Here is a 26,835-nt window from a genome sequence, read left to right as displayed (position 1 = left end):
TTCTTTCTTTCTTTCTTTCTTTCTTTCTTTCTTTCTTTCTTTCTTTCTTTCTTTCTTTCTTTCTTTCTTTCTTTCTTTCTTTCAGAGCAGGAATGAAAGTTTATTTAAAAGCTTTAGAACATTAGGGAAAGAAAAGAAGGAAGGTACAGATGAGAAGGCCAGGTGGGCAACTGGAGAAACCAGGTACACCATAAATTTAAACATCTTCTGATTGACGGTTGAGTTTGTCTTAAAGACCTGGGATCCATAGAAAGGAAATGTTTAGGTTAAGATAAAAGATTGTGGAGACCAAGGTTCTTCTGAAGTCTTATAGTGGCTGCCCTTAGAGACAGATAGATAGATGACAAATGCTTTCTATTTAGACCTTTAAAAAAGTGCTAGACTCTTACTTAATCTCTTCAGGATTGGGAGGGCCTGGAAGAAAAAGATCTAGCTATGTGAATAGACATTCTTTACAGATGCACATTTTCCCCACATAGGACAGCTTTGCAGGACCATTTCAAAATATGGCAAAGAAACATGTTTTGGGATAAAATTTTTTGATTTTCTTCCTTGTCTTGTAATGTTATGCCAGTGTCAGGTTGGAAAGTAAGTCATGATATTCAAGGTTAAATAAAACCCATCTGATGAGTATTTATGGTTTGTAGGGCATGACTCCCTCCCTAGACCCCTTAGATAGGAATTTGGGCAAGGTAACTTTAGTCCTCAGGAGGTAATTAGGTTTAGATGATGTCATGAAGGTGGGACCCTCATGATGGAATTTAGTGCCCTTACAAATAGAGATACCAGAGAGCTTGCTCTCTCTCCCTCTTTCTGTCTCTCCCCCGCCATGTGAGGACACAGCAAGAAGGTGGCCGTTTGTAAGCCAGGAAGAGAGCCCTCATCAGAACCTGACCATGTTGACCTCTTGATCTTAGACTTCCAGCCTTCAGGCTATGAGAAAATTAATTTCTGTTGTTTAAGCCACACAGTCTGTAGTCTTTTGTTATGGTAACCTGAGCAAAGTAAGCTACTGAAGTCTTAAAAGTGCTGTTCTAGAGAACTCTCAACAATCAATGTTGGGTACATTGTGCAGTTATTTCCTGTAGATTGAATAATCCCTGACCTCTCACTGCCTTGGGAGAGGCCTCAGCCAACAGGATTCTCCCAAACTTTGCAGAAAGCTCTCTAAAGCTCTCAGTTTGATACAGGTGTCTGAGCAGCTAGAAATGTGTGGTGGACTTAGCAGGCCACTGTACATGGGGATCTTGAAGGAAGTTACATAGAAATTCATCACAATTAAATCCTTCCATATTCAACTTATTAATTAAAAGAGATCAAAACAGCCTTAAGGAGGAGCCTTAACAAGCAGTGGAACTTTTTGTGTAATTACTTTCGGAAAGAACAACTCGAAATCATCTGCCAAAAGCATTCCTGTTGGCAGGCCAGCGCCGGCATCCTTGTGAGGCTGGTGTAGAATTTCTTCGAGCAGGAGCGTTCATCTAATTACCTGAAGGTTTGCAAGTCTCGGCAATTCTCTGGGGGCCAGTCCCAATCAAAATCAAAATTGGGGCGGGAGGCACATGTCTGTCCTGGCTGACACAGCCAGTTGTTAACACGGGTCCTTAAAGGGCTCCGGCCCAGGCTTTCTCTCTTTGGAGGCCTGAGCTGCAGATAGCAGCTCACACGCGAGGTTGCAGGTCACTCCAGCCGTGGCCATGAGACAGCCTTGGTCTTGTCTGAGGGCTTCCTGGGGCCTTACTCCCACATGGAGGAAATTCCAGCCAGGCTCTTTCATTTGTAAAATCATTTTAATTTCTCTCTAGCTGTAAAAATGAAATAGACCCATGGCACTAAGTGTGGAGAGTTTAAACAACTAAGTATACAATGACAGTAAATTCATCACTCAGCAATAACTAGTATTTACGTTTCAGTTTATATCCTTTGAAGAACTTTATATATCTATATAAATATACATGTATGTGGCTAGGTAGGCCAGGTCATTATATTTATATAGTTGTGATTATGCCCTACATAGGATTTTATGGCCTGACTTAATAAAAGTAATATAAGAATAGGATAATAAAAAGCAATATAAGTAGATACACGTAAAAGAGACGCTGGTAGCTGGACCCTCCATGTCAGAGGCAAGCATTTTAAGCCATTTTTCATCCCAGTGATTCTGGTGGATGAAATCACTCCAAGTAAAGTGGTTACTTTTTTTTTTTTTTTTTTTAATTCCTTTTAATTTTGTAGAGATGAGGTCTTGCTATTGTTGCCCGGGCTGGCCTGAAACTCTTGGGCTCAAGCAATCCCCCCTTCCCCCTGGCCCCCGAACACTTTGGCCTCCCAAAGTACGGGGATTACAGGCATGAGCCACTGTGCCCGACCTTATGTGGTTTTGAACATCCGCTTGAAATGGGATCTCCCCATCCTCTCCTTTGAAAGACAGGAAGAACGTGGAGTGTTTCCCCTTTCCCATCCCAGGCTCTGCCAATCCCATTTTTAATTTTTCCAATCTGAATTGAATAGCTTTATTGCTTTCGCTCATAAGCTTAAGCCTTTCTTTATTAACTTGAAACCATACCTTTGGACCTCCCAGTCTGAAAGATGGTGGTTTGAGGGGAGGGCTTAGCACCTCTTCATTTCTTTCTTCTTTTTTGCAACTTGTCTTCTGTATTACTGACTCATAGAGTGACAGGCACTTACATTTGTTCTCTGTCTGAAATTTCCATGATTCTCCTATTAATTTCAAATTCAAAACCAAAGATTTTGTGAATATGATTACTATGATTATATAAATATTACTCACTGCAGAAACAAATATTATATAATTAATCCCATAACATTTACTTTTTGTTTTCTCCAGACAGGGTCTTGCTCTGTCGCCCAGGTGGGAGTACAGTGGCATGATCATAGCTCACTGTAGTCTCAAACTCCTGGGCTCAAGGGAACCTCCTGCCTCATCAGCCTCTCAAATTATTGGGATTACAGATGTGAGCCAGCACACCCCACCTAGTGCGGTAACATTTATAGGAGAAAATAATAAATAAATTGGAAAGAAGACTGAAGGAGGGAGGGTGAGCCCACTCTCATTGTATTTATTTGATATTTGATATTGATGCTGGCTTCTCCTTCTCACTAAGTGTATGCAGTTTCTGCCTCCCAGGTTCAAGTGATTCTCCTGCCTCAGCCTCCCAAATAGCTGGGATTACAGGCATGTGCCACCATGCCTGGCTTGTATTTTCAGTAGAGACGGGGTTTCTCCATGTTGGTCAGGCTGGTCTCGAACTCCCGACCTCAGGTGATCTGCCTGCCTGGTATGCAATTTCTTTAACTCACTGGTCCTCCTTGGCACTGATTTACAACGCCTGCTCCCACCGTGGTCTTCTGGGCTCTCACCCATTGTTAGAATCCATCTCATGAATTGGATCTCATTTTCTCTCATTTCTTGGATTCCTTTTGCATGTTGCTGAAATAATTCACTGAGTGATTCTTTTGATTCTTTTTAGGTGATGTCTATGAATTGTAAACTTCCTTTTATTTATTTTTTTTGAGACAAGGTCTCGCTCTGTCTCCAGGTTAGAGTGCAATGGCACAATCATAGCTCACTGCAGTCTTGAAACCCTGGGCTCAAGGGATCCTTCTGCCTCAGTCTCTCTGATAACTGGGACTACAGACGCATGCCACGAGGCCCAGATTCTTTTCTTTTTTTTTTTTTTGAGACTGAGTCTCACTCTGTCTCTAAGGCTGGAGTGCAGTGGCGCGATCTCGGCTCACTGCAACATCTGCCGCCTCCTGGGCTCAAGCAATTCTCGTGCCTCAGTCTCCCAAGTAGCTGGGACTACAGGTGCTCACCATCATGCCTGGCTAATTTTTTGTATTTTTCGTAGAGATGGAGTTTTACCATGTTGGCCAGGCTGGTCTTGAACTCCTGACCTCAAGTGATCCACCCACCTCAGCCTCCCAAAGCGCTGAGATGACAGGTGTGAGCCACTGCGCTCGGCCTGTTTTCGTATTTTTTTGTAGAGATGGGTACTTGGTATGCTGGCTGTTCTGGAATGCCTGCGCCTCCCAAAGTACTGGGATTACGGGCCTTTGCCACCACACCCAGCCAAATTGTAAACTTTCTAAGCCCCTATCTTGATTGGATTTTGACTGGGTGTAAATTAATTTTTCCTGTGAGGTTCAGGCCGCTTGCTCCACTGTCATCTCGTGTCTGATGATGCTGACGTGTGGTTTAATGTCAGCATGATCACCTTCATTAGAACGTTGTCCGTCCTTTCCTCTAGGGCTTTGGGTGCTTTCTTGAATTCTGATGTTCTGAAATTTTATGAGGTTTTGGCTCCTTGTGAGTCTTTTAATTTATCCCATATAGCAGCTGACAGGCATTTTCAGTTTCAACCTTCATCTCATCCGTTCTGGGAATTTCTCTTCTACTATTTCCTCTCCGTGGTCTCTGTTCTCTTGTTCTGAAATGCATCTGCAATAATTTGCTGTGTATACAGTTTGAATTTGCTTTCTTATTTCATCAGTTTTTTAAACTCTCTTAAATTCCTCATCTGAGACTGTTTTTTTTTTTTTTTTTTTTTTTTTTTTTTTTTTTTTAAAGCAGCCTCTCAGCTCTCCCTGAAGCATTACATTAAAATTCTTCCAAGGTCTCTTCTTTTTTCCAGAATCATCCTTGTTGTGACTAGGGTCACCTTTTCTGTCCTGCTGTGGGTGATGCTGGTTTTCTTCAAGTGTCTGGCAGTCCTTGTTTGGTCATTGCCATTCCTGCATTTCTGAACGGGACGGGCTGTGATAAGAGGCAGGTTTTAGAAGCAGCCTCTCTCCCTGAATGGGACCAGTGGCTGCAAACCCTTTTATAGCAGTGGGGCATGCTGACCAGCAGGCTTCATTTTAGGGTTCGAGACTGGGAAGGGGTGAACAGGATGCCCCATGTAAATGCCAGGGGAGGAAGACCTTGCCCTGGGGGATCAACCTCAGATCTTCTCAGGCAGATCACTGCTTGCTTTTTTTTTTTTTTTTTTTTTTATGAGCGACAGAGTCTTTGCTCTGTCGCCCAGGCTGGAGTACAGTGGTGTGATCTCGGCTCACTGCAACCTCCGCCTCCTGGGTTAGGGTGATTCTCCTGCCTCAGTCTCCCGAGTAGTTGGGACTACAGGCGCGTGCCACTGTGCCAGGCTAATTTTTGTATTTTTAGTAGAGACAGGGTTTCACCATGTTGGCTAGGCTGGTCTTGAACTCCTGACCTCAAGTGATACACCTGCCTCGGTCTCCCAAAGTGTTGGGATTACAGGTGTGAGCCACGATGCCTGGCCTGCTTGCTTTTAAGAGGATCTTTTTCTAGGGGTGGGAAACCCAGCAAGCTGATCCAAATGAAGGACTTAAATCAGTCACCCCTGGTCCACCCTGTCTCCAGTCCAGATCCTAGCACCTGCCGACTGAGACTACTCTCTGTGGGCTCTCAGAGCTTCTCCCTCCACCACTTTCTTTCCAGTTTGCCTGCTTTTTCAGCCTGGCTTCCCTCTGCCCAATTACATCTGTAAAGATGGATGAATTCATCCTGCCCTCCAGGGATCTGCTAAAGTTTTTGGGCCGATGATGGTCTTTCCCTGATATTCTATGCACATGTATTTATTTATTTATTCATTTATTTGAGACAGAGTCTCACTCTGTCATCCAGGCTGGAGTGCAATGGCATGATCTCGGTTCACTGCAACCTCCAACCTCCCACCTCCCAGGTTCAAACGATCCTCCTGCCTCAGCCTCCCAAGTAGCTGGGATTACAGGCGCGTGCCACCATGCCCAGCTAATTTTTGTATTTTTGGTAGAGATGGGGTTTCACCATGTTGGCCAGGCTGGTCTCGAACTCCTGACCTCACGTGATCCGCCCCCGCCTTGACCTCCCAAAGTGCTGGGATTACAGGCATTAGCCACCATGCCCGGCTATAAATATAATTAAACAAATACAATTTATACTTAAAAATAATATATATCTGTGTTTATGCATTTATTCCATTTTGTTCCCTACATCATGACTGTAATGGAATTTTAGGAGAGAGAAATGTGTTCATTTTACTCACTTGAAATACTTTTTAGAGTTAGTGGTATATTATAAAGATTTTTGGACATCATTAAAATTTTAGTAAGCCTCATTGATCCACAACATACTCTTATATGTATGTACTTTGCTTATTGATTGCTGTATTTTTAGCTGTTCTTTTTTTCTTGTTTTCATCATCTTTTTTTTTTTTTTTTTTTGGTCATTAAAAATACAATGCAATGCCTTTTCTTGGTACACAAATCTTTGGCTACATCTGAGGACAGATTAAAAAAAAAAAATAGAATTACAGGATCAAAGAGCCAGAACTATTTTTTTCAGACTTGTGATGCAAAATGGCCAAATTACTTCCTCTGAACTGTTGTTTCAATTACTGTGAAGTATCAGTCCCATTACATTCTCACCAGCATGTCAAAAACAACTTGAAACAGGGCTGGGCGCAGTGGCTCACGCCAGTCATTCCAGCACTTTGGGAGGCCGAGGTGGGCAGATCATGAGGTCAGGAGTTCAAGATCAGCCTGGCCAACATGGTGAAACCCTGTCTCTACTGAAAATACAAAAAATTAGCTGGGCATGGTGGCGTGCACCTGTAATCCCAGCTACTTCAGAGGCTGAGACAGGAGAATGGCGTGAACCTGGGAGGCGGAGATTGCAGTCAGCCGAGATCGTGCCACTGCACTCCAGCCTGGGCGACAGAGCAAGACTCTGTCTCAGAAAAAAAACAGCAAACAAAAAAACAAAACAAAACAAAAACTTGAAACAAAAACCCTCCCCCATTGAAAAAGCAGATAACATGGTCAGGCCTGGTGGCTCAGGCCTGTAATTCTAGCACTTTGGGAGGTCGAGGCAGGAGGATCCCTTGAACCCAGGAGTTTGAAACCAGTCTGGGCAACACAGCACAACCTCAGTCTCACTCCCCCCCCATTTTTTTTTGTAAAAAATAAGCAGAAAAGAGCATCTTTTAAAAAATTGTATTTCTTTGGTTACTTGTGAGATCAACTATTGTTTTTGCATACTTTATTCTTTGTCTTTCCAGTTTTGTGAATTATCTGATCATAGAGTCTTTGAGTTCCCTGTTTTCCTATTACCTTTATTTATGCTGTTTATAATGTTTAGAAGTTTATATTTTTATACTGGCAAGGCTATTCATCTTTTCCTTTGTAATTTCTTTTGTTTTACTTAAACTCTGAGTGTCTCTTAACTATGAAAGATGAGTTAAGTATTTACATGTATTTCACTCTAGGCTTTTCATTTTTATTTTTTAGTTTTCTGCTCTTAAATAGTCTCTTATTTTGTTTATGTCTCACTGCATTAAGTAGAATTTCGGGGATAGTGTTATTTAATAGTAGACATAATGGGCTTCTTGTCTTTTTCCTTGTTTCATGGTAATGTCTCTGCCTGATTTTCAAAGGGGAAGGCATGTAAGGTGATTTTTTGGGGTGTAAGAATAAAAGGAGGAAATTATACTTTACTGATTATCTGCAGTAGAGAATGACACTGGCGCCTTCAATTGCCCATGTGCCCTCTGGTCTGGTGTGAAGTGTTTAGGAAAAGGAGAGCATCTCACACTGGGAGGTATAGTCCGTTTTCAAGCTGCTGATAAAGACATACCTGAGACTGGGCAATGTGCAAAAGAAAGAGGTTTAATTGAACTTACAGTTCCACATGGCTGGGGAGGACTCACAATCATGGAGGAAAGCAAGGAGGAGCAAGTCACGTCTTACGTGGATGGCGGCAGACAAAAAGAGGGTTTGTGCAGGGAAACTCCCCCCACCCTGTCCTTTTTTTTTTTTTTTTTTAAACCATCAGATCTCTTGAGACTCATTCACTATCACAAGAACAGTGCAGGAAGGACTCGCCCCCATAATTCAGTCACCTCCCACCAGATCCCTCCCACAACATGTGGGAATTCAAGATGAGATTTGGGTGGGATTGCAGCCAAACCATATCAGGAATTGACAGATTATATTAATTTGCTTCAACTAGACTAATAGATAATGGGCAAGAGGCTTTATAAAACACCTACCAAGAAACCTCAGCTTTTGATCATGCTGATCTAGCAGGCCCAAGTAGACCCCCGGACAGTGATCAAGTTGACATTTCCTTTGCTTGCAAAAGGAGCCCTTCATTAGTTACTCTATGAGTTAGAACACTGAGGAGTTCATCAGATTGGACAGAAGTTGGTCAAAACGATGAACAGACTTCCAAAAGACAATTTAAAATGGAAATCTCTATTGACTCTCACTGGCCTACATCTTTGAAATGAGATGGAAGACGGCTGCAGGTGGCTTTTGTGCCACAGTAAAGTGTGCGTCTTATTTTGGGGCAAAGTTCTCAAAAGAATTGTCAAACACAAATAAGAGTGGCATGCTTTTTGTCATAAACAGTCAAATGATCCACATTTTCTGGTCTTTTCTGAGATGGCAGGATGTTGTTGGCCATACACAGTTAAAGATGACATTTTAACAAAGATTGAGGAAATCACTGCTTCTCAAAGGAACCTTATGCTATGGAAAGAACATTTTTTAAAATAGATGTTTTTGGAAATGTTTCAACTATTATGTGATTTTGTAGCTTAAAAAAAAAATGATGGTGAGTGCATTATCTACAAACTCTACTCCGTAAAGTTCAAAAATCTGGAAACAGAACTTTCTCAGCTGTGTGAGAAACTTCCAAATGAAGAGATCAAGGGAGTTTCAGACTCGTTTGTTAAAAATATGAAAATGCAACTGCTTTCAGTTTGCAAAATCATCCGTTGACGTTAGGGAAGATGAAACTTTACCAGCCAAATGTCAGCAAAAACCTTGGCATGCTTGTCAGATGGAATTGAAGAATGAATATTATGACTTCGTAAATACTGCCAATGACATTTTTCTTCCATTCGAATCTGTGTCTCTTACGGAGGTGTATTTTTGGTTATGGCAGACATGAAAGTAAAGTCTGGAAATAAGCTCAACCCAAAACCAGATCTTCAAATCACTGTATAACAAAGTGTTATGTCAAGGTTTTCAATAACTGTGAATAATATTAAATCATCTTGTTTTTGTGAAAAAAGAAAAAAAATCCAATTTCTGTATCTTGAGAGCAAAGTTATTCATTTAACTAGTGTTTTAAAATTTATTAGTCTGGAGTTGCATGTAGAATTCCTATATTTCAGGATGTTATCTATTTATGCTTTCTATATTTGTTTTAATAAACTTGTCAGAGATTTGTTGTTTATTGCTTTTGTTTTGGAGAACTAGCTCTTTCAAGTTATCTGTTTTCTAATTCACTGCTTTCATTATTTCCTGTTTTTTTCCATTTTCTTAATTTATTTTGTTGTTATTTTTTAACTAAGAAGTTAGCATTGAGGACTTAGTTTTTTTCCTCTTTAAGGTAAAGAGAACGTTTAAATAACAAAACTAACTTTCTGAATGCTCCTTTGCTACACTCTGATTTTTAAAAATAAGTATTATTTTTGTTATTTTAAATAATAAGTGTTGTTGCCATTTTCTTTACTTTAAAGATAGCCTGTAATTATAACTTTAATTTAAACATTGACCTAGGAGATATTTTGGGGAATGTAATAAAATTTTCAATTTTAGCTTCTATTTTATTTTTAAATTTTTTTTATTTCCATAGGTTTTTAGGGAAGAGGTGGTGTTTGGTTACATAAATTCTTTAGTGGTGATTTGTGAGATTTGGGTGCACGCATCACCCGAGCAGTATACACTGAAAGTATTGACTTTTATTATTGTCTCTACTTATATTCAACTGTGGTAGACCAACTTTTGAAATACCTATGCTGAAGTTTGCTCTGTGGTCTTATATCTGATAATTTGACGGATCTCTGGGGGACACACACACACACACACAAACGCACACATTAAATTAGCCTTCATAGCACAATACCCACTTTTCTTCATATCCTTTTTGTTTCTATTTTTTATCCAGGTAATTTATCAGAGGCTTAGAGGGTGTCTTTAAAGACTTCAACAATTTTTTTTTTTTTTGAGACGGAGCCTTGCTCTGTTGCTCAGGCTGTAATGCAGTGGCCAGATCTCAGCTCACTGCAAGCTCCGCCTCCCGGGTTCACGCCATTCTCCTGCCTCAGCCTCCCGAGTAGCTGGGACTACAGGCGCCCGCCACCTCGCCCGGCTAGTTTTTTTTTTTTTTTAGTAGAGACGGGGTTTCACCGTGTTAGCCAGGATGGTCTCGATCTCCTGACCTCGTGATCCACCCGTCTCGGCCTCCCAAAGTGCTGGGATTACAGGCTTAAGCCACCGCGCCCGGCCGACTTCAACAATTTTTTAAAAGTATGTATGTATGTATGTATGTATGTATGTATGTATGTATGTATGTATGACTTTTTTAGAGACAGAGTCTTGCTTTGTCGTCCCGGCTGGAGTGCAGTGGCAACATCATGCTCACTGCAGCCTTGACTTCCTGGGCTCAAACGATCCTCCCACCTCAGTCTCCCAAGTAGCTGAGGCTACAGGTGTGCACCACCGTGCCAGGCTATTTCTAAATTTTTCATAGAGATGAGGTTTCGCTGTGTTGCCCAGGCTGGTCTGGAACTCCTGGCCTCAAGTTATCCTCCTGCCTCAACCTCCCAAAGTGTGGGGATTATGGGTGTGAGCCACTGTGCCCAGCCAGTTTTTCTTTATATTTAAATTATTTTTACTTTACAGTGCTATGATACGGTACATAGTTTATGACTCATATGCTGTCATTTTGAATTTTACCCTCAAACATCAAATGACCATCATCCTTCACTTGTACTTCACTGTACTTCAGTGTTTTTTGGTTTGAATTGTTTGAAGTGAGAACTTTATTTTCTGTTACATTTGATTTAAAATATTGCCTCATGATTTACTTCGTAAACTTCTCTACTTATTTTAAGTGATCCTTTCAAGGTGGCAGGAGGTGGAGATAGCGTTGTTTCTGTGGCTGCTTCTAGAGGAACCTTCAGAAGCCGTTATTACTCTGAAGGAAACTGAATCTCATTTTGTTTTTTTGTGGGTGTGCTCTGTTGCCCGGGCTGGAGTGCCGTGGTGTGGTCTCGGCTCACTGCAGCCTCCACCTCCCAGGTTCAAGTGATCCTCCTGCCTCCGCCTCCCGAGTAGCTGGGATTACAGGTGCACACCATGATGCCTGGCTAATTTTTGTATTTTTAAGTAGAGATGGGGTTTTGCCATGTTGGCCAGGCTGATCTCAAACTCCAGATCTCAAGGAATCTGCCTGCCTTGGCCTCCCAAAGTGCTGGGATTATAGGTGTGAGCCACTGTGCCTGACCGGTAACCTGTATTTTCTACCTGAATGCTCGGAGCATTTCTCCTTATCCTTGAAGTTCGAAATTGTCACCTGGAGATCTACCTCTGTCAGTGTCTTAAGCTAACATGGGTGCTTTTTCTGCTATCAACATAGAAATGCAGAATAAAATAGAAAAAAATATTAAACGTGTCACTGTGCTGATCATCTGCCTGCTTTCTTATGGATTTATCTGCCTTTTTCTCCTACTCGGCATGGTAGGGCTTGATGTTTGCAAACTACATTTCCAGATTCCCTGGCAATAGGCTGCTGACTGATTTGGCCAAAAGGAGGCACCAGCAGGAAATGAAAAGGCGGGAAAAAGAGATAGGCTGGGGTATTTTCCCCATCTCGATCTGCTTTTGACAAATGTCTCTAGCAGTGGCTATGTCTTTTCAGTGGTTCTTGCTTTGAATCTTGGCAGAGCAAAGCCTTTCCATCTCTCCTTTTAGTTCCTACTGGGCAGCCCCTACCACGGTGCTAGATCCTTTTGGGAAACTCAACTTTGAGGCTCTGATAGTACCACCCTCTCCCTACGTCCTTCTTGGTTGGGGGTGGGAATACGTTGCTGCCATCTCTAATCTCTGCTAAGTATCTCTGTTTGGCTTTTCCACCCTTCCAACAACTTAGTAGATGGCTGTTTTAAATCCTCCTGTTGAACGGCCTGATATAGGCTCTGTTTTCCTGGCTAAGCTCTGATGAATAAAATCAGTTAGTTTGGAAAGAAAGGAAGGAAGGAGAAACTCAGAGCCCAGGGAGATAAGCATAGGAGTGGGTACCACTCAACAGCAGGAACCTCCCTGCCACCCAGAAAGCTCTGGTGATGGGGTTTTAATGTTCATGCAGAGACAAAAGATGTGGTCTTGGAATGGCACAGGCAGGAAACAAGAAATGAGACTCCGGTTTCCCAGCCCCCTGGAATTCATGGACTAAATATTTATGTTTCCCCAAAAGTCATATGTTGATTTTTTTTTTCTTCTTTTGAGATGGTGTATTGCTCTGTTGCCCAAGCTGGAGTGCAGGGGCGTGATCTTGGTTCACTGTGACCTCCACCTCCCGGGTTCAAGTGATTCTCCTGCCTCAGCCTCCCAAGTAGCTGGGATGACAGGCATGCACCACCATGCCTGGCTAATTTTTGTATTTTTAGTAGAGACAGGATTTCACCATGTTGGCCAGGCCGGTCTCGAACTCCTGACCACAAGTGATCCACCTGCCTTGGCCTCCCAAAGTGCTGGGATTACAGACACGAGCCACCACACCCGACCATATGTTGAAATTCTTATTGCCAATGTGATGGTATTAGCAGATAGGCCTTTGAGAGGGATTAGGTCATGATATAGTGAGCCACTCATCTCTTAAAGACCCTATCTGCTAATGAGTGAGAGGTGGAGGCCTCATTCGCTAATGAGGTGGAATCCTCATGAATGTCCTCTTATAAGGGGACAAAGAGACCAGAGCTCTCTTTGCTGTCCACCTCATGGGGACACAATGAGAAGAGGGCCACCTGTAGACCAGGAAGAGGGTCTTCATCAAGAATTTGATCAAGCTGGCACCCTGATTTTGGCCTTCCAGGCTTGAGAACCATCAGAAACAAATGTTTGTTGTTTAAGCCACATACTCTGTTTTATTAGGTTGGTGCAAGAGTAATTGCGGTTTTTGCCATTAAAAGTAATGGCAAAGAGTAATGGTTGGTGCAAGAGTAATGGCAATAACTGCTATTACTCTCGCACAACCTAATAGCAACTTACTATTCATGGATGAAATGTTTGTGTTTCCCCAAAAGTCATATGTTGAAATTCTTTTTGAGACGGAGTATTGCTCTGTTGCCCAGGCTGGAGTGCAGTGGCCCTATCTGCTAATACTGTCACATTGGCAATAAGAATTTCAACGTGTGGTCGGGCACGGTGGCTCATGCCTGTAATTCCAGCACTTTGGGAGGCCAAGGCAGGTGGATCACTTGAGGTCAGGAGTTTGAGACCAGCCTGGCCAACATGGTGAAATTCTGTCTCTACTAAAAATACAAAAATTAGCCAGGCATGGTGGTGCATGCCTGTCATCCCAGCAACTTGGGAGGCTGAGGCAGGAGAATCATTTGAATCTGGGAGGTGGAGGTTACAGTTTTCACTTACAAGTGGGAGCTAGATTCAGTCTCACCACTGGCCCAGCAAAGTAGCAGTGATGCTTATTTCTTCCCAGAGCAATGGCTGCCAAAGACAGATGCTACAGTGACAAATCAAAACTCTAAGCCAGTGTTCCAGGGGATGCGCTGTCCAAATGTACACTACCTGTGTGGTGCAGGCTTCTAAGTTAGGGAATTTATCTAATTACTGCTTCCAAACTGGTGAGACGCCCTGTGTGATGGACGGGGATCTCTGTGAACTTGGAACTCCAATGGGAAAGCGTCACCTGTTGTAAAGGCTACTGGGGTTCCTCCCCTCAACAATGACAGGCTGCACTGGGAAACAGTTTGTCACCTAGGAAAATCAGGGTAGTACAAAAAGAGGATTAGTGCCTTCAGAAATGGAAATTATAGAATGACATTCTGAAGAAAAATATGAAATAAGTCAGTTAGAAATGGTTAAAAGGGCCAGGCGCGGTGGCTCACACCTGTAATCCCAGCACTTTGGGATGCTAAGGTGGGCAGATCACTTGAGGCAGGAGTTCGAGACCATCCTGGACAACATGGTGAAATCCTGTCTCTACTAAAAATACAAAAATTAGCCAGGCATGGTGGTGCACATCTGTAATCTCAGCTACTTGAGATGCTGAAGCAGGAGAATTGCTTGAATCTGGGAGGCGGAGCTTGCAGTGAGCTCACATTGCACCACTGCACTCCAGCCTGGGCGACAGAGCGAGACTCTGTCTCAAAAAAAATTTTTAAAAATGGTTAAAAGGTGAAAGAAAGTATAAGAATCATAATGAAAGATTCATACTCAGTGAAAAATAAGAGGTGTGTTTATAAAAGAACCAAAGTAAACTTTTGGAAATGGAAAATATAGTCATTTAAATAAAAAATTCAGCAGACAGGTTCAACCACAATTCAGTAAAAACTGAAAAGAGAAATTGTAAATTTGCAAATAATTTGAGGAGATTACTTCTGAGATACACAGAGAGGTAAAAATGTGAACAATTAAAAGAGTTTAAGGAACATGGACAATACTATGAGGTATCAGTCAAGACTTAGTTCAAGAACCAGTAACCACTCTGGGTATTTTAAGCAGGCAGGGATTTAATATGAGGGATTTGATGCTTGTGTAATTGTTCAAGGGTTGAAGGAGTGGATTTTAGGTGGTGGTCCGGCATGACTTCCAGAATAATTCAAAGCCAACTCTCCAGGAGAGTTTCTACCACTGAGGCTGCCACTGCAGTATGTTGTCCCTGCAACATTCTCTTGACTTCCCAACATTTGGAGAATGGTCCCCTAGAGCTGTGATCTGGGGATTCAGAAGCCATTGCTACCACCCCCATAGCTGCTTTGTCACAGCCAAGAAACTGGAGTGTGAACAATGGAATGTTGCTGCAGGAAAATGTCATGTTTTCATGTCTTCTTTTCTGTAGAAAGTCACAACATGGCAAGGAAACAGTGACATGCTGGAGCCAGCTCATACTGGCTTGTGAGAACCCACTTTTTCATTCTGAAGGATTTTGTGAGGTGATTTTTAAATGCATCTTTTTTTTTTTTTTTTTTTTTTTCTGAGACAGGGTCTCATTCTCTGTTACCCAGGCTGGAGTACAGGGGTTTAATCTTAGCTCACTGCAGCCTTGAACTTCTGGGCTCAAGCAATCCTCCTACCTCAGCCTCCCGAGTAGCTAGGACTACAGGCACATACCACCATGCCCGGCTAATTGTTTTATTTTTTGTAGAGATGAGGTCTTGCTATGTTGCCCAGTCTGGTCTTGAACTCCTGGCTCCCACCTTGGCATCCCAAAGTGCTGGGATTACAGGTGTGAGCCACCACACTCAGCCTATGCGTTCATTCTTAAAAATGGAATATAAACTTACCATGAAATAAATTAAAAAATCAAGGTAATAAATATTTAAAATTCATCACTTCCTAATCGTTTTGCTACATTTTACTATTATTTGTGATTTTGTGGTTAATGTAGTCTAGTGTGTGTGTGTGTGTGTGTGTGTGTGGCGGAGATGCTGCGTGGTGGTATGCTGGTATACTACTGTACATCTCTTTCCAAATCCATGTTTAGTGGCACATGTTGGGAGCTTGGAATTGGCCCTTGTGGGAATATTTACACCATGAAAATGGAAAACGCTACACATCAAGAGTGCTTCTTTTTGACAGCGAGTGCTAAACATTTACCAGTATACCACTGCCTTCACCTCATGTCTATATTGCAAATTTTGTGTAAGAGCTTTTGAATATTAGAACTAACTTTCATCCCGAACCTTAGTAGCAAGAGAGTCTGGAAAATAGTTATTGGCTTCCCAGCTTCCTTGGTCAGATGAACTATGAATAGCTTTTGGGTGAAACAGTCAAGAGAATCTAGCTTGAACAGAGAGGTCCAACGTACATCTAGTAAGAGCTTATGAAAAAGAAAATGAAGAGATTTGGAGAGTGCCTATATCTGAAAACATAATGACTTAGAATTGTCCAGAATGAGTATGAATAGGTGAACAGCAAGTATACCTACAGATTTCTCATCAGAAACAAAACATTTTCTGAGTGCTAAGGAAATCATTAATTTATAATTCTCTACTAGGTTAACCTTTGTAATTCAAATGAAGTTGAAATAAAGACTTTTTAAGACAAAGACTTAGAAAGCTTGCCATTTATAGCCCCTTATTTACATTTACACGTCACTGAAAAAGAAATTGAATCTGGAACGAAAGAGTAGCCTGCAAGAACGAGTGATGAGCAGAAAATTGGCAAACTTGTGGAAAAGTTTAGATAAGCATCGGTTGTAAGAAACAATAATACTGACTAATTTTGGAGGAAAAGGGGTTAAAAATAAGATTGAAATTAGACACTGGACAATAACATAGAAGGACAAAGCAGTGCAAAAATTATAAACAATCCAATACATAAAGATGAAAAGCACACTTGTAGCAGAAGAAATTGAATGGGCAAAAGCCATACAAAAAGATGCTTAAGCTAGCAGTCAAGGAAATCCAATTAAAAATGAAACAGTCTGCTAATACCAAGTTTTGGCAAGGCTATCAGGGAAATTGACACACTCCTAGACTAATGGTGGATCTGTAAATTGTCACAATCACTAAGGTCGTTTTAAAACACATCTAAACATTCTCTGATACTCCATTTTTCAAAAGGTGGAGTCTAATTCCTTTCCCCCTAAGTGTTGGCTGTATTCAGTGACACAGTTCTAATGAAAATAATGTGGCAGAAGTGACGGTGTGTGATTTCCAAGACCAAGTCATAAGAGTCCCTGATCCTGTCTCTTTGATCACTTGCTTGGGGTGATCCAGCTCCCCTATGGAGAGACCCACAAGAAAGTGAGACCTTTTGTGAACATCTCTTTCCAAATCCATGTTTAGTGGCATCATGTTGGCAACCATGTGAGTGCTCCCAACTTACATGAACAAAGAGCTATGTGAGTGCGCCATCTTGGAAATGGATCCTCCAGCCCCGGTCAGGCCTTCTGATGATGGTGGCCCCAGTCAGTGTCTTGACTGCAATCAGAGAAGACTCCTTGAGCCAGAACCACCCAGCTAAGCAGCTCCTGATTCTGACCCACAGAACCTGAGATAATAAATATTTATTTTAAGCCACAAAGTTCAGGGGTAATTTATTATATATCAATAAATAACTATTATATACTAATAAATAACCCCATCACTTTGGAGTGTAATTTCACTAAATCCAATAAAGGTAAAGATTTGCATACTCAACAAGCAGGTAGTATTTTATTTAGGTATGCAGTTCAGAGAACTACGAAGAGACACATGGGGATATTCATTGCAGCACACTTTTCCATCAATTGTGTAATTTATACAATTGGGTATTTGTACAATGGAAAACTGTTGAGCAGTTAAAAATTAATTAACTAGGTGTATGTGTATGGATTTAGATAGATCCCAGAAAGCCAATATAGAGTGAACCATGCAGGTTGCAAAAGCGTATGGAAGGTGTAATATCATTTACGTAAATTTAAAGATAGACACAGCAATAATACAATATATTCTATATAGTTACATCAAAATGTGGACAAATTTAAAAGCATGGACAGGAAGGATATGTTCCACCTCCAGAATAGAGTTGTCACTGTGGAGGGAGGGAAGTGAAGGAATAGAGTAGGTGGTAAGGGTTTCAGTGTAGTATGTTATTTCTTTAAAAAAAATCTAAGCAAAGAAGGCAAAATATCATTAAATCTGGGTGGTGGGTACATGGGTGCATTATGGTATGTGCTAAAATTTCTGTTTCTTTGAAATACTCTTCATTGCCATTAATGCAGATTTTCATTGTGTTACTGTTTTTGGATTTCTCCTTTGTTTGCAAATGTCTGCACCTTTTCCAAACTGGCTTACCTCTCAGCTTATTGCCTTTTCTTTTTGTCTTGACATCTCTTCTTCCCACTCTGATATTTCTTTATGAATTTGCATCCCTATGTCGTAGACACCTTGCTGAAAAGTTTAGGTCATAAAACAGAAAGTTTGTAAAATTGTCCTTTCTTGTATTATATCATTGTTGCCAATAGGCTTTTGCTCTACTTCTTCTTGAAAGTTCTTCCTTCTCTAATGATGCAGAATTTTTACACAGAACTACTACGTTAGTGTTTTTGCTTACTCATTCTTGTCTGATTTGAGATCTGTCCAAACCCAGTGTTTGCCAACTGGCATGCCCCTGCAGGATTTTAGCAAGGGAATAAAACTGTTTTATAAGCGCTTAGCCAAATGTCCAGGGTCTAGCTGGCCTTTGTCGAGAGCATCTTTGCTGGAGTAAGATGAGATCTTCTTGTCCCCACCACGTAGCTCTTGAACTGAGAGGAGGAGATATATATTTCTGGGTTATTCGAGGCCTTCTGCAGTTTTTTTCCTTTCTGAAGCAATGCTTGAAAAATCATGATCCCCATAGGTCGTTACTCCTGGGGTACTTCTCACCAACACCTGTGCCTTGCAGCCAATTTCTCATCTTCATGTACAGGGTTCATGTCTCAGACCTTCCATTTCTAGCCACCTAGCATACTGGGAGTTATGATCCATGAGTAGCTAGAGGAAAAAGGTTGTTGCTTCACAGTGGCGGAAAGGTCAGTGGTGGGATTTGACCTTGGCTGCTTGAATAAAGCAATTCCAACACAGTCAGAAGGGTGATTGCCTGCTGTTCTCGTTGGTCAAGGCTGCACCACTGATTATTCGTCATTCTAATCCTAACTGTAATGATTTTATGGAAGCTTCTTCCATACCCTGGCATTGGTGTCGTTGAGAATATTACTATTTTGGTGTGCTTTCGTGGTTGTTTTTACAGGAATTTGGCAAAGGCTCTATCAGGGCTGATTAGGCTCTTTAACCTTTAGCATGCAAGATCAATATTGCCCCTCGTATGTCTGGTAATTGTAGGACGTGGATTGCCGTCAAGTCTGCAAGAGATGCCATGTACTTCTCCAGCACCCTATAGAAAGCTCAGGAATCAACTGAAGTCTTTCAACTTCTTTCAGAAGTCCATCTAAGACTTTTAAGAAGTCTTAAGCTCTTTGAAAAAGTTTCAGGGACAAGTTAAGATGCATTTCTCCAAATGGTTTTCTTCCTCTCTCTGTGGTTCATTATCACAAATCTATACAACATAAATTAAATACTTTAGAGCTGTGCTTCTCAAGCTATTTGTGAGGAAGGACCAGTTTTAATTTTTTTTTTTTTTAGTTTCAGTCTTGTGTAGACTGATACTTTAAAAAAGTACAGTAAGAAAGAATTACCAGGAAAAATAAAAGAAGCAAAAATATACAAAAATCAAGTCCACTGGTCATGTGCTTAGAAGTTGGGGCAATGCTCTAAATTGGTATTTCAATTCTTTCTCTCAATTCTTGTACTTATCTCACTGCAGACCAGCAACAAATGGTGTGCAATTGGCAGTGGTCTATAGACCACACTTTGAGTAGTACTGCTTTAGAAGCCCTGCAGAACACTCAGGGCTTTGCTCAGAATAATATACTACCCTCCTGCAATGTGCCTGGGTCTTTGGTACTGTAGAGGAAAAAAAAAAAGAAGGTATATTAATGTGGGTTCTCCAAAGATACAGAATCTATCTATCTATCTATCTATCTATCTATCTATCTATCTATCTATCTATCATCCATCAATCATCTATCACGTATCTCTATTTTTCTCTCTATCTATCTATCAATCATCCATCAATCATCTATCACGTATCTCTATTTTTCTATCTATCTATCTATCTATCTATCTATCTATCTATCTATCTATCTATCTATCTATCTATCTATCTATGTGTATAACTTTAAAGAGATTTATCGTAAGGAATTAGCTCATGCAGCTACAGACTCTGAAAATTCCACAGTCAGCTGTCAGCAAGCTGAAGACCCAAGAGAGCTGACGGTATAGTTCTAGTCTGGTTTGAAGACCTGAGAATCAGATAGTGAAAAGCTCCAGTCCAAGTCTGAGTTCAAGGGCAGAATAAGACGGATGTCCCAGCTTGAAGACAGTTTGAAGAACAAATTCTTTCTTACTCAGTGTGTTCATTCTATGTAAGCCTATTCATTCTATTCATTACTGGATGAGACCCACCCACACTGGAGAGGAGAATCTGCTTTACTCAGGCTACCAGTTCAAAAGTTAACCTAATCCAGCAACACCCTCACAGACACTTCCAGAATAATGTTCAACCAAATATCTGGGCAACCCATGGCCCAGTCAAGTTGACACATAAAATTGACCATCACAAAAGGGCATCATTTCAAGTTAATGTGAATGACGCTCTTTAGTTATTTAATTAATTTTTTTATAGACAAGGTCTCCCTCTGTTGCCCAGGCTGGGGGGCAGTGGCAAGATCATAGTTCACTGCAGCCTCAAGCTCCTGGGCTCAAGTGATCTTCATATCTCAGCCTCCTGAGTAGCAGGGACTACAGGCATACACCACCATGCTTGACTAATTTTTCAAATTTTTTTCTAGAGATACAGTCTTACCATATTGCCCAGACTAGTCTTGAACTCCTAGCCTCAAGTGATCTTCCAGCATCAGCCTCCCAAAATGCTGAGATTACAGGTGTTAGCCACCATACATGGCCTCTTTAGTATATTACTCTGTCAAGAAATGTACCAGTTCCTTGACCCCATTAACAGGAACCATCTCTTTTGGTTTTAACCTCTCAATATCTTTTCTTTGATATGACCATTTAGCCAGTCTTCCTGGCACCCAGAAAATGGACTCTTCTTTGGCTCTGGCAGTTTCCATTCAAGTAGCCCCTTCTGCATGATACTGCCAGAGCTTGCTGACACCATTCAGCACTGGAACCCACTGGTGCTTTGCTGCTCACACCTGATCCCTCAGCACAGTGGTTTACATGCCAGCCTCTCCCTGAAGCTTGCCCTTTGTCAGGTCTCACTGACCCTCCTTTGTAATCCAGTATGTAATCCAGGCATCAATCTAATTCGTCCATGACTTCTTGTTGCCCCTGCATCCTGCTTCATATAATCCTTAGCAAATAATTACTGGTGATACTCACTGAGCAGATGCCTGGTGCTAAGTACAGTGCTTTCCGTATTGTATCTTTTTAGAGTCAGAGTCTTGCTCTGTCACTCAGGCTGGAGTACAGTGCTGTGATCATAGCTCCCTGAAGTCTCAAATTCCTGTACCCAAATGATCCTCCCACTTCAGCCTCCTGAGTAGCTGTGACTGCATGTGTGTACCACTGTGCCCAGCTAATTAATTAATTAATTATTATTATTATTATTATTTTTGTCTGTGTAGAGACAGGGTCTTGCTCTGTTGTCCAGGCTGGTCTGGAAATCTTGACATCAAGTGATCCTCCCGCCTTGGCCTCCCAAAGTGCTGGGATTACAGATGTGAGTCACCATGCCTGGCTGTTTATCTTATTTAATATTTACAACAGTACTGTTCTCTTCAGTATGTATTAAAACCCTAGTTTTACAGAAGAGGAGACAGGCTGACAGAGGTCAAGCAACTTATTTACCTAGCTAATAAGGGCAGAGGTAGGATTAAAATCTAACACTGTTTTTGACTAGAAAGTGCTGGTTTTTTTTTTTTTTTGGAGGTGGAGTTTCCTTCTATGACCCAGGCTGGAGTGTGGTGACACAATCTCAGCTCATTGCAACCTCCACTCCCGGGTTCAAGTGATCCTCATACCTCAGCCTCCCAAGTAGCTGGGATTACAGGCACCTGCCACCGCACCTGGCTAATATTTGTATTTTTAGTAAAGATGGGGTTTCACCATGTTGTCTAGGCTGGTTTCCAACTGCTGCCTTCACCTCCCAAAGTGCTGGGATTACAGGCATGAGCCACTGCACCCAGCCAGTTCTTAACCATGAAACCACTCTGCCTGTCTTAGTTTCTACTGCTGTAACAAATACCTTAGATTAGCTAATTTATAAACAACAGAAATTCATTTCCTACAGTTCTAGAAGTTGGGAAGTCCAAGATCAAGACACCTATAGATTTTGCCTCTGGCAAGGGCTGCTCTTGGCTTCCAATATGCTGCTTTGTTGCTGCATTTTCACATGGTGGAAGGCAGAAAGACAAAAGGGCCTTGCTAGTTCCTTCCAGCCCTTTTATAATGGTATTAATCCCATCCATGAGGGGAGGAACGCTCATGGACCTAATCAGCTTCTAAAGGCTCCATCTCTTAATACTATCACATTAGAGTCTTAGGTTCCAGTGTATGAATTATTGGGGGCCACATTCAGTCAGACCATATCACCGGCTTACATAAAATACAGAAAGATTGTTTTCATGACAGTCGCTTAAATATTTCACAATGAGTGAAACTGCTGTTGCAAATATTTATTTATTTTTGTTTGTTGCCCTGTATAGAAGGATCCATCTTCAAGTTTTAGTTTTAGGACAAGATTTGTCTTTGCTTGAACTTATATATTTTTCTCCCCTTAGCCAAGGAGAGAATCTTAAAGCTTGGGTTTCCCTAGGCAGCTTGGAGTGAAATTTAGTCCTTAATTGCAGCAGCTGTTTTTAGCTTATTTAGGATAATGTTCTTCCCTTTCTTGAACATGACTTTATATATCTATATGGATGGTTCAATTGCACGTTTTCTTTCCCACTAGACTTTGAGCTTTTTGAATTCAGAGACTAAATGAACTGAATGTGTACCTAATTTTGTAAGCTGCCTTTTTTTTTTTCAGAAGCAAATTATGTTGGTATATCAAGTGGGATTCAGTTGTGACCAGTTTTCTTTGCAAAGTACTCAACATTTATTCTGTGGCTGAACTGGGGCGTGGGTTGGGTATGTTTGCTTGAATATAACATCCTTATTATGACTGTAAAATTTTGTGTAACGAATCCAAAGCTGCAGACAACCAGGTAAAAGGTGACAATAGGAAGATATTTATAAAATGCTGAGAAACTAGAGTGATGCATGGTGGAATGGAAGGAATGCTTTTTGTACCGACCTTAGTGGGTCTTGTTCCAGGTAGCAAATTAGATAAGAACACAGCAGGTGTCTTTCCATGCTTCTGAAGACTTAAACATTGGTTAAGATAGCAGCTGGTGAGGCTCATCTAGTGAGGCTTAGCTAACAAATTAGATAATATCAGAGCAGGTGTCTTCCCATGTTTATGAAGACTTAAACATGTTAAGATAACAGCTGGTGAGGCTCACTGCATGTAGGACTGGTGCTGAGGGTGAAGTTGAAATCACACAAGAAGTGTTAGCCAGGGTTGACATCTCATTTTTTGGACCATGGATGTCTCAGTCTGTTTTGTGCTGCTATAACAGAGTACCTGAGACTGGGTTGTTTACAAAGAGCAAAGATTTGTTTCTTACAGCTCTGCAGGCTGGGAAGTCCAAGGGCAAGAGTCCTCCATCTTTCAGGGGCCTTCTTGCTGTGTTGTCCTGTAGCACAAGAGGAAGAGAGCATGAGTGTTATTAGAGAATGAAAGAGACAGAGAAGGGAAAGAGGCTGAATTCTTTTTTTTTTTTTTGAGACACTCTTGTTGCCCAGGTTGGAGAGCAATGGTGCGGTTTCAGCTCACTGCAACCTCTGCTTCCTGGGTTCAAGCAGTTCTTCTGCCTCAGCCTCCCGAGTAGCTGGGATTACAGGTGTGCACTACCACGCCCAGCTAATTTTTTGTATTTTTAGTAGAGATGGGGTTTCACCATGTTGGCTAGGCTGGTCTCGAACTTCTGACCTCAGGTGATCTACCTGCCTAGGTCTCCTAAAGTGCTGGGATTACAGGCATAAGCCACTGCAGCCAACTGAACTCATCCCTTTATCAGGAACTCACTCCTGTGATAGGTAACCTACACCTGCAATAACAGCATTCATTCTGCCCTCATGACCTACTCACCTCTCAGAGGTCCCACCTCTCGACACTGTAGCATTGGGGATTAAGTTTCTGACACATAAAATTTGGGGGAGACATTCACATTATGGCAGTGGGTATCAGTCCATACTCAAATGACCATGACACACAGTCCCAAGAAATCAGGATTGGCCTTAAGGAAAAGATAGAGTAGTCTTAATTCATATATGCGATTCTCCCTTTTAAAGCTTTTTCGTCTGAAAATTAACTTGGAGAAGAAAGGAGGTGGTCATCAAAGTGTTCTTCCAGAGAAAGATTCTTGTATTCTGTTTAAATATAAGGATAGATTTGGGAACATCTGACTTGTAACTAGCTGAAGATGTACCCCTTATAATTGGCAAATGTATGTGCCCTTTGTAATCAGTATCATGCCATTTGCGATTGTCCTGTGGATGTACATGTTGTTAGCCATGGAAAGAGTTAAGGGCGAAGGGATGGGTTGCAAGCTGACAGTTGGTTCTTGCCTCAGCCATGTGTCTGTTTTACTTTTTGGGGCCCCGAGCATTTGGGAGAGTTGTTCCAGTTGTTGTGATGAGCAAAAAGCACCTTTGATAGAAATAGAGAAACCAGGAAGTGTAGCCTACTTTGTAGGAAGATAATTAATTCATTTTTAGACGTTTTGAGTTTGAAATGAGGGTTTGACATCCGGGTGGAAATGTCTGGCGCTTAGCTGGGGCTGCTTAATGGAAATAGCATGTAGGATGCTGGAGTTCTAGAACAACTTCTGTCACTAACTGGCTTTGTGCTCCTGGTTAAACCTTTTAATTTTCAGGGGTTTCACAGGTTGAGTGCTGCCCAGTTTACCTTCCAGAAGCTCTGATACAAAGGTGTTCTCTACCCACTCCTTGTGATTGACTCCCTGTGCTTCCTGCCTATTGGCCCTAATTCTGCTTAGAGGTTTATCCATACTCTTAATCCCCCTTGCTAGATGGGGAAGCAGAATATGAAGCATTTGGCGTCTTGTTCAAAGTCATGGAGAGCATCATTGGACAAGTTGGGCCAGGAGCTGTGCTCTTTCTGCTTTAGAGATGATCATCTTCCCAGCTGCCTTTCCTCTTTCTTGTCTTTGCTTGCTCTTCCATTCTCTTCCATTGTCTTTGCTGTCCTTTTATCTCACATCTCTTTTTTCATAGCCTTGACCCTCCAGTCAGTCTTGCATTAGTGGAAACTTCTAAGCCCCACTGATGACCATCTGGGTGCAGGAGCTTTTTTCTATTGGTCTAAAAGGATGCTTTAAATTTGTGTGAGAGTGCTGGAAGCAGCTTCATTGTGGGGCACCTGAAGTCTGCCACGCCCCTTTGCAGCAGGGCAGGTGTGATTAGCATTTCAGAACGTGTGTGATTAGCATTTTAGAATGTGTGTGCTCACACACCACTCATGTAAGCAGCATCTGCATCTTAACCAGGCTTGACAGCTGCTTCTTGAGATGCAGACCATTGCATGTACTTACTTAGAGCTTGGGCATTTCCTACCTGTTTTGAGTGCTGTGTGAGTGCAACGTCTGTATTATCTGGGAGAAATGAGACACTTGGATCTCTGCTTGATCACAGCCAAGACATGTAGTCCCTGGGCATGCCAACACTTCTGGGATTCTCAGTCCTTTCTTACAAGCATCAAGTGAGAATTTATCAGGCCAAGGAAAGGAGTCAAGGGTGTTGCCATTTGCATAAAGAGATAGTTTCATGGTAATGTGGTGTGCCATGATTAACAAGGACAACATGGTTCAAATTCATAATTAAATGGGGAAAATGAAGTAAGATGCACAGTGAAGAAATGGGAAGAACCTGAGTTCCTTTGGAAATTGCCCAGGTCATTGCGACCCTGGAAATATCCTGACTTTCCCACTAGAAATATTGTTATTTTTACAATGACACCGGCCATCTGAAAATCAGATGGTCCTTTAAGAAAGGAAAGGAAGAATGAATGATGATGTCTTTCTTTTCCCCTCCCCTGTTCTCTTTTGGGCAGGGAAAAGATGCCGTTCCACCATGTGACCGCTGGCTTGTTGTACAAGGGGAATTACCTCAACCGATCACTCTCTGCTGGCAGTGACAGCGAACAGCTGGCTAATATCTCCGTGGAGGAGCTCGATGGTAAGGAGCCTACCCTGTTTAGGGGGTTGTCCCCCCTCCCAGGGAGGTGTTTGTGGCTATTCTGAAGCTCAATTGAATGCCCTGGACTTTGGCTACTCTTTGGCAGTTGTGGCCAAGTGTAACTATGGCGTGATGGGAAAGAGTTCAGAGACAAAATTTTACCCAAGTGACTTTTGTGTGTGTGTGTGGGACAGATCTGATAGCCTGAACAATCTATGGTGGATATTTCGGTTTTCTTGGATATTGACTAGGGGGATAGCCTTCACCTCTCTTAAAATGTGTTTTCCAATTTCCGGAGTCTTTATCACCAATGGAATTGTCTTGTTTCTATGTTGTCACCAACAATAGAGTCCATCTGCAGGGGAGGTTTAAGCCCTGTTAATGGCTGTCTCTTGACTTCTGGCCATGGTGCTTTGAATCCTGCCTGAATCGGAATCATCTGGAAGCTCTGTCTAGGTGGCAATGGATAGCAATTATTTTAATTGCCTCTGTTTCTTTGTAACACAGTACAGCCCTAACTGCTCAAGGCAGGAGTTAGGGATGGACATAAACCTGGGAACATGATGACTAAATTCATCCTAGAACTCTGTCTCAGTGTATCTTGGATAAACCAATCCTCTAATTAAAAAAAATTAAAAATAGGAAAAACAAGTTTTTTTTTTTTTTTCTTCCTGGAATAGAGAATTAGGTTGATTTAGCCTGATGTTTTTACCTAGGTACTGCATCTGCTGAGGTCAAACCAGAATCAGTTTTCCCCAGTGTTTTTGAATACTTTGTTGCTTGTAATAATACCATTTTAAAGCACAAGGTTTAAATTTACTTTCTCAAGTAGAGAAGTAAAAATTACCCCAGATGGCCCACATATTTGCTTTTAAGTGTAATGGTTCAAATCAATGTGCTTTGTATGTGCACATTAGGGAGCCTCATTTCT

General features: G+C 41.6%; 1 protein-coding gene across 2 annotated transcripts in view; it reads left to right on the top strand.

Moving 5' to 3' along the window:
* CALN1 (calneuron 1) overlaps window positions 1–26,835 on the top strand; it is a 722,396-nt gene that overhangs the window by 181,673 nt on the left and 513,888 nt on the right. For both annotated transcript variants that reach the window (XM_011992874.1, XM_011992873.1), the window contains exon 2: window positions 25,780–25,904. In XM_011992874.1, coding sequence (XP_011848264.1) covers window positions 25,787–25,904 — 118 coding nt within the window. In that variant the 5' untranslated portion in view covers window positions 25,780–25,786. The remainder of the gene's footprint in view (window positions 1–25,779; window positions 25,905–26,835) is intronic.

This window comes from Mandrillus leucophaeus, unplaced genomic scaffold (assembly GCF_000951045.1).
Source record: "Mandrillus leucophaeus isolate KB7577 unplaced genomic scaffold, Mleu.le_1.0 Scaffold42, whole genome shotgun sequence".
Classification (NCBI taxonomy): Eukaryota; Metazoa; Chordata; class Mammalia; order Primates; family Cercopithecidae; genus Mandrillus; species Mandrillus leucophaeus.
Note: the sequence above shows the minus strand (reverse complement) of the source record. Positions and strands in the feature narration are given on the sequence as shown.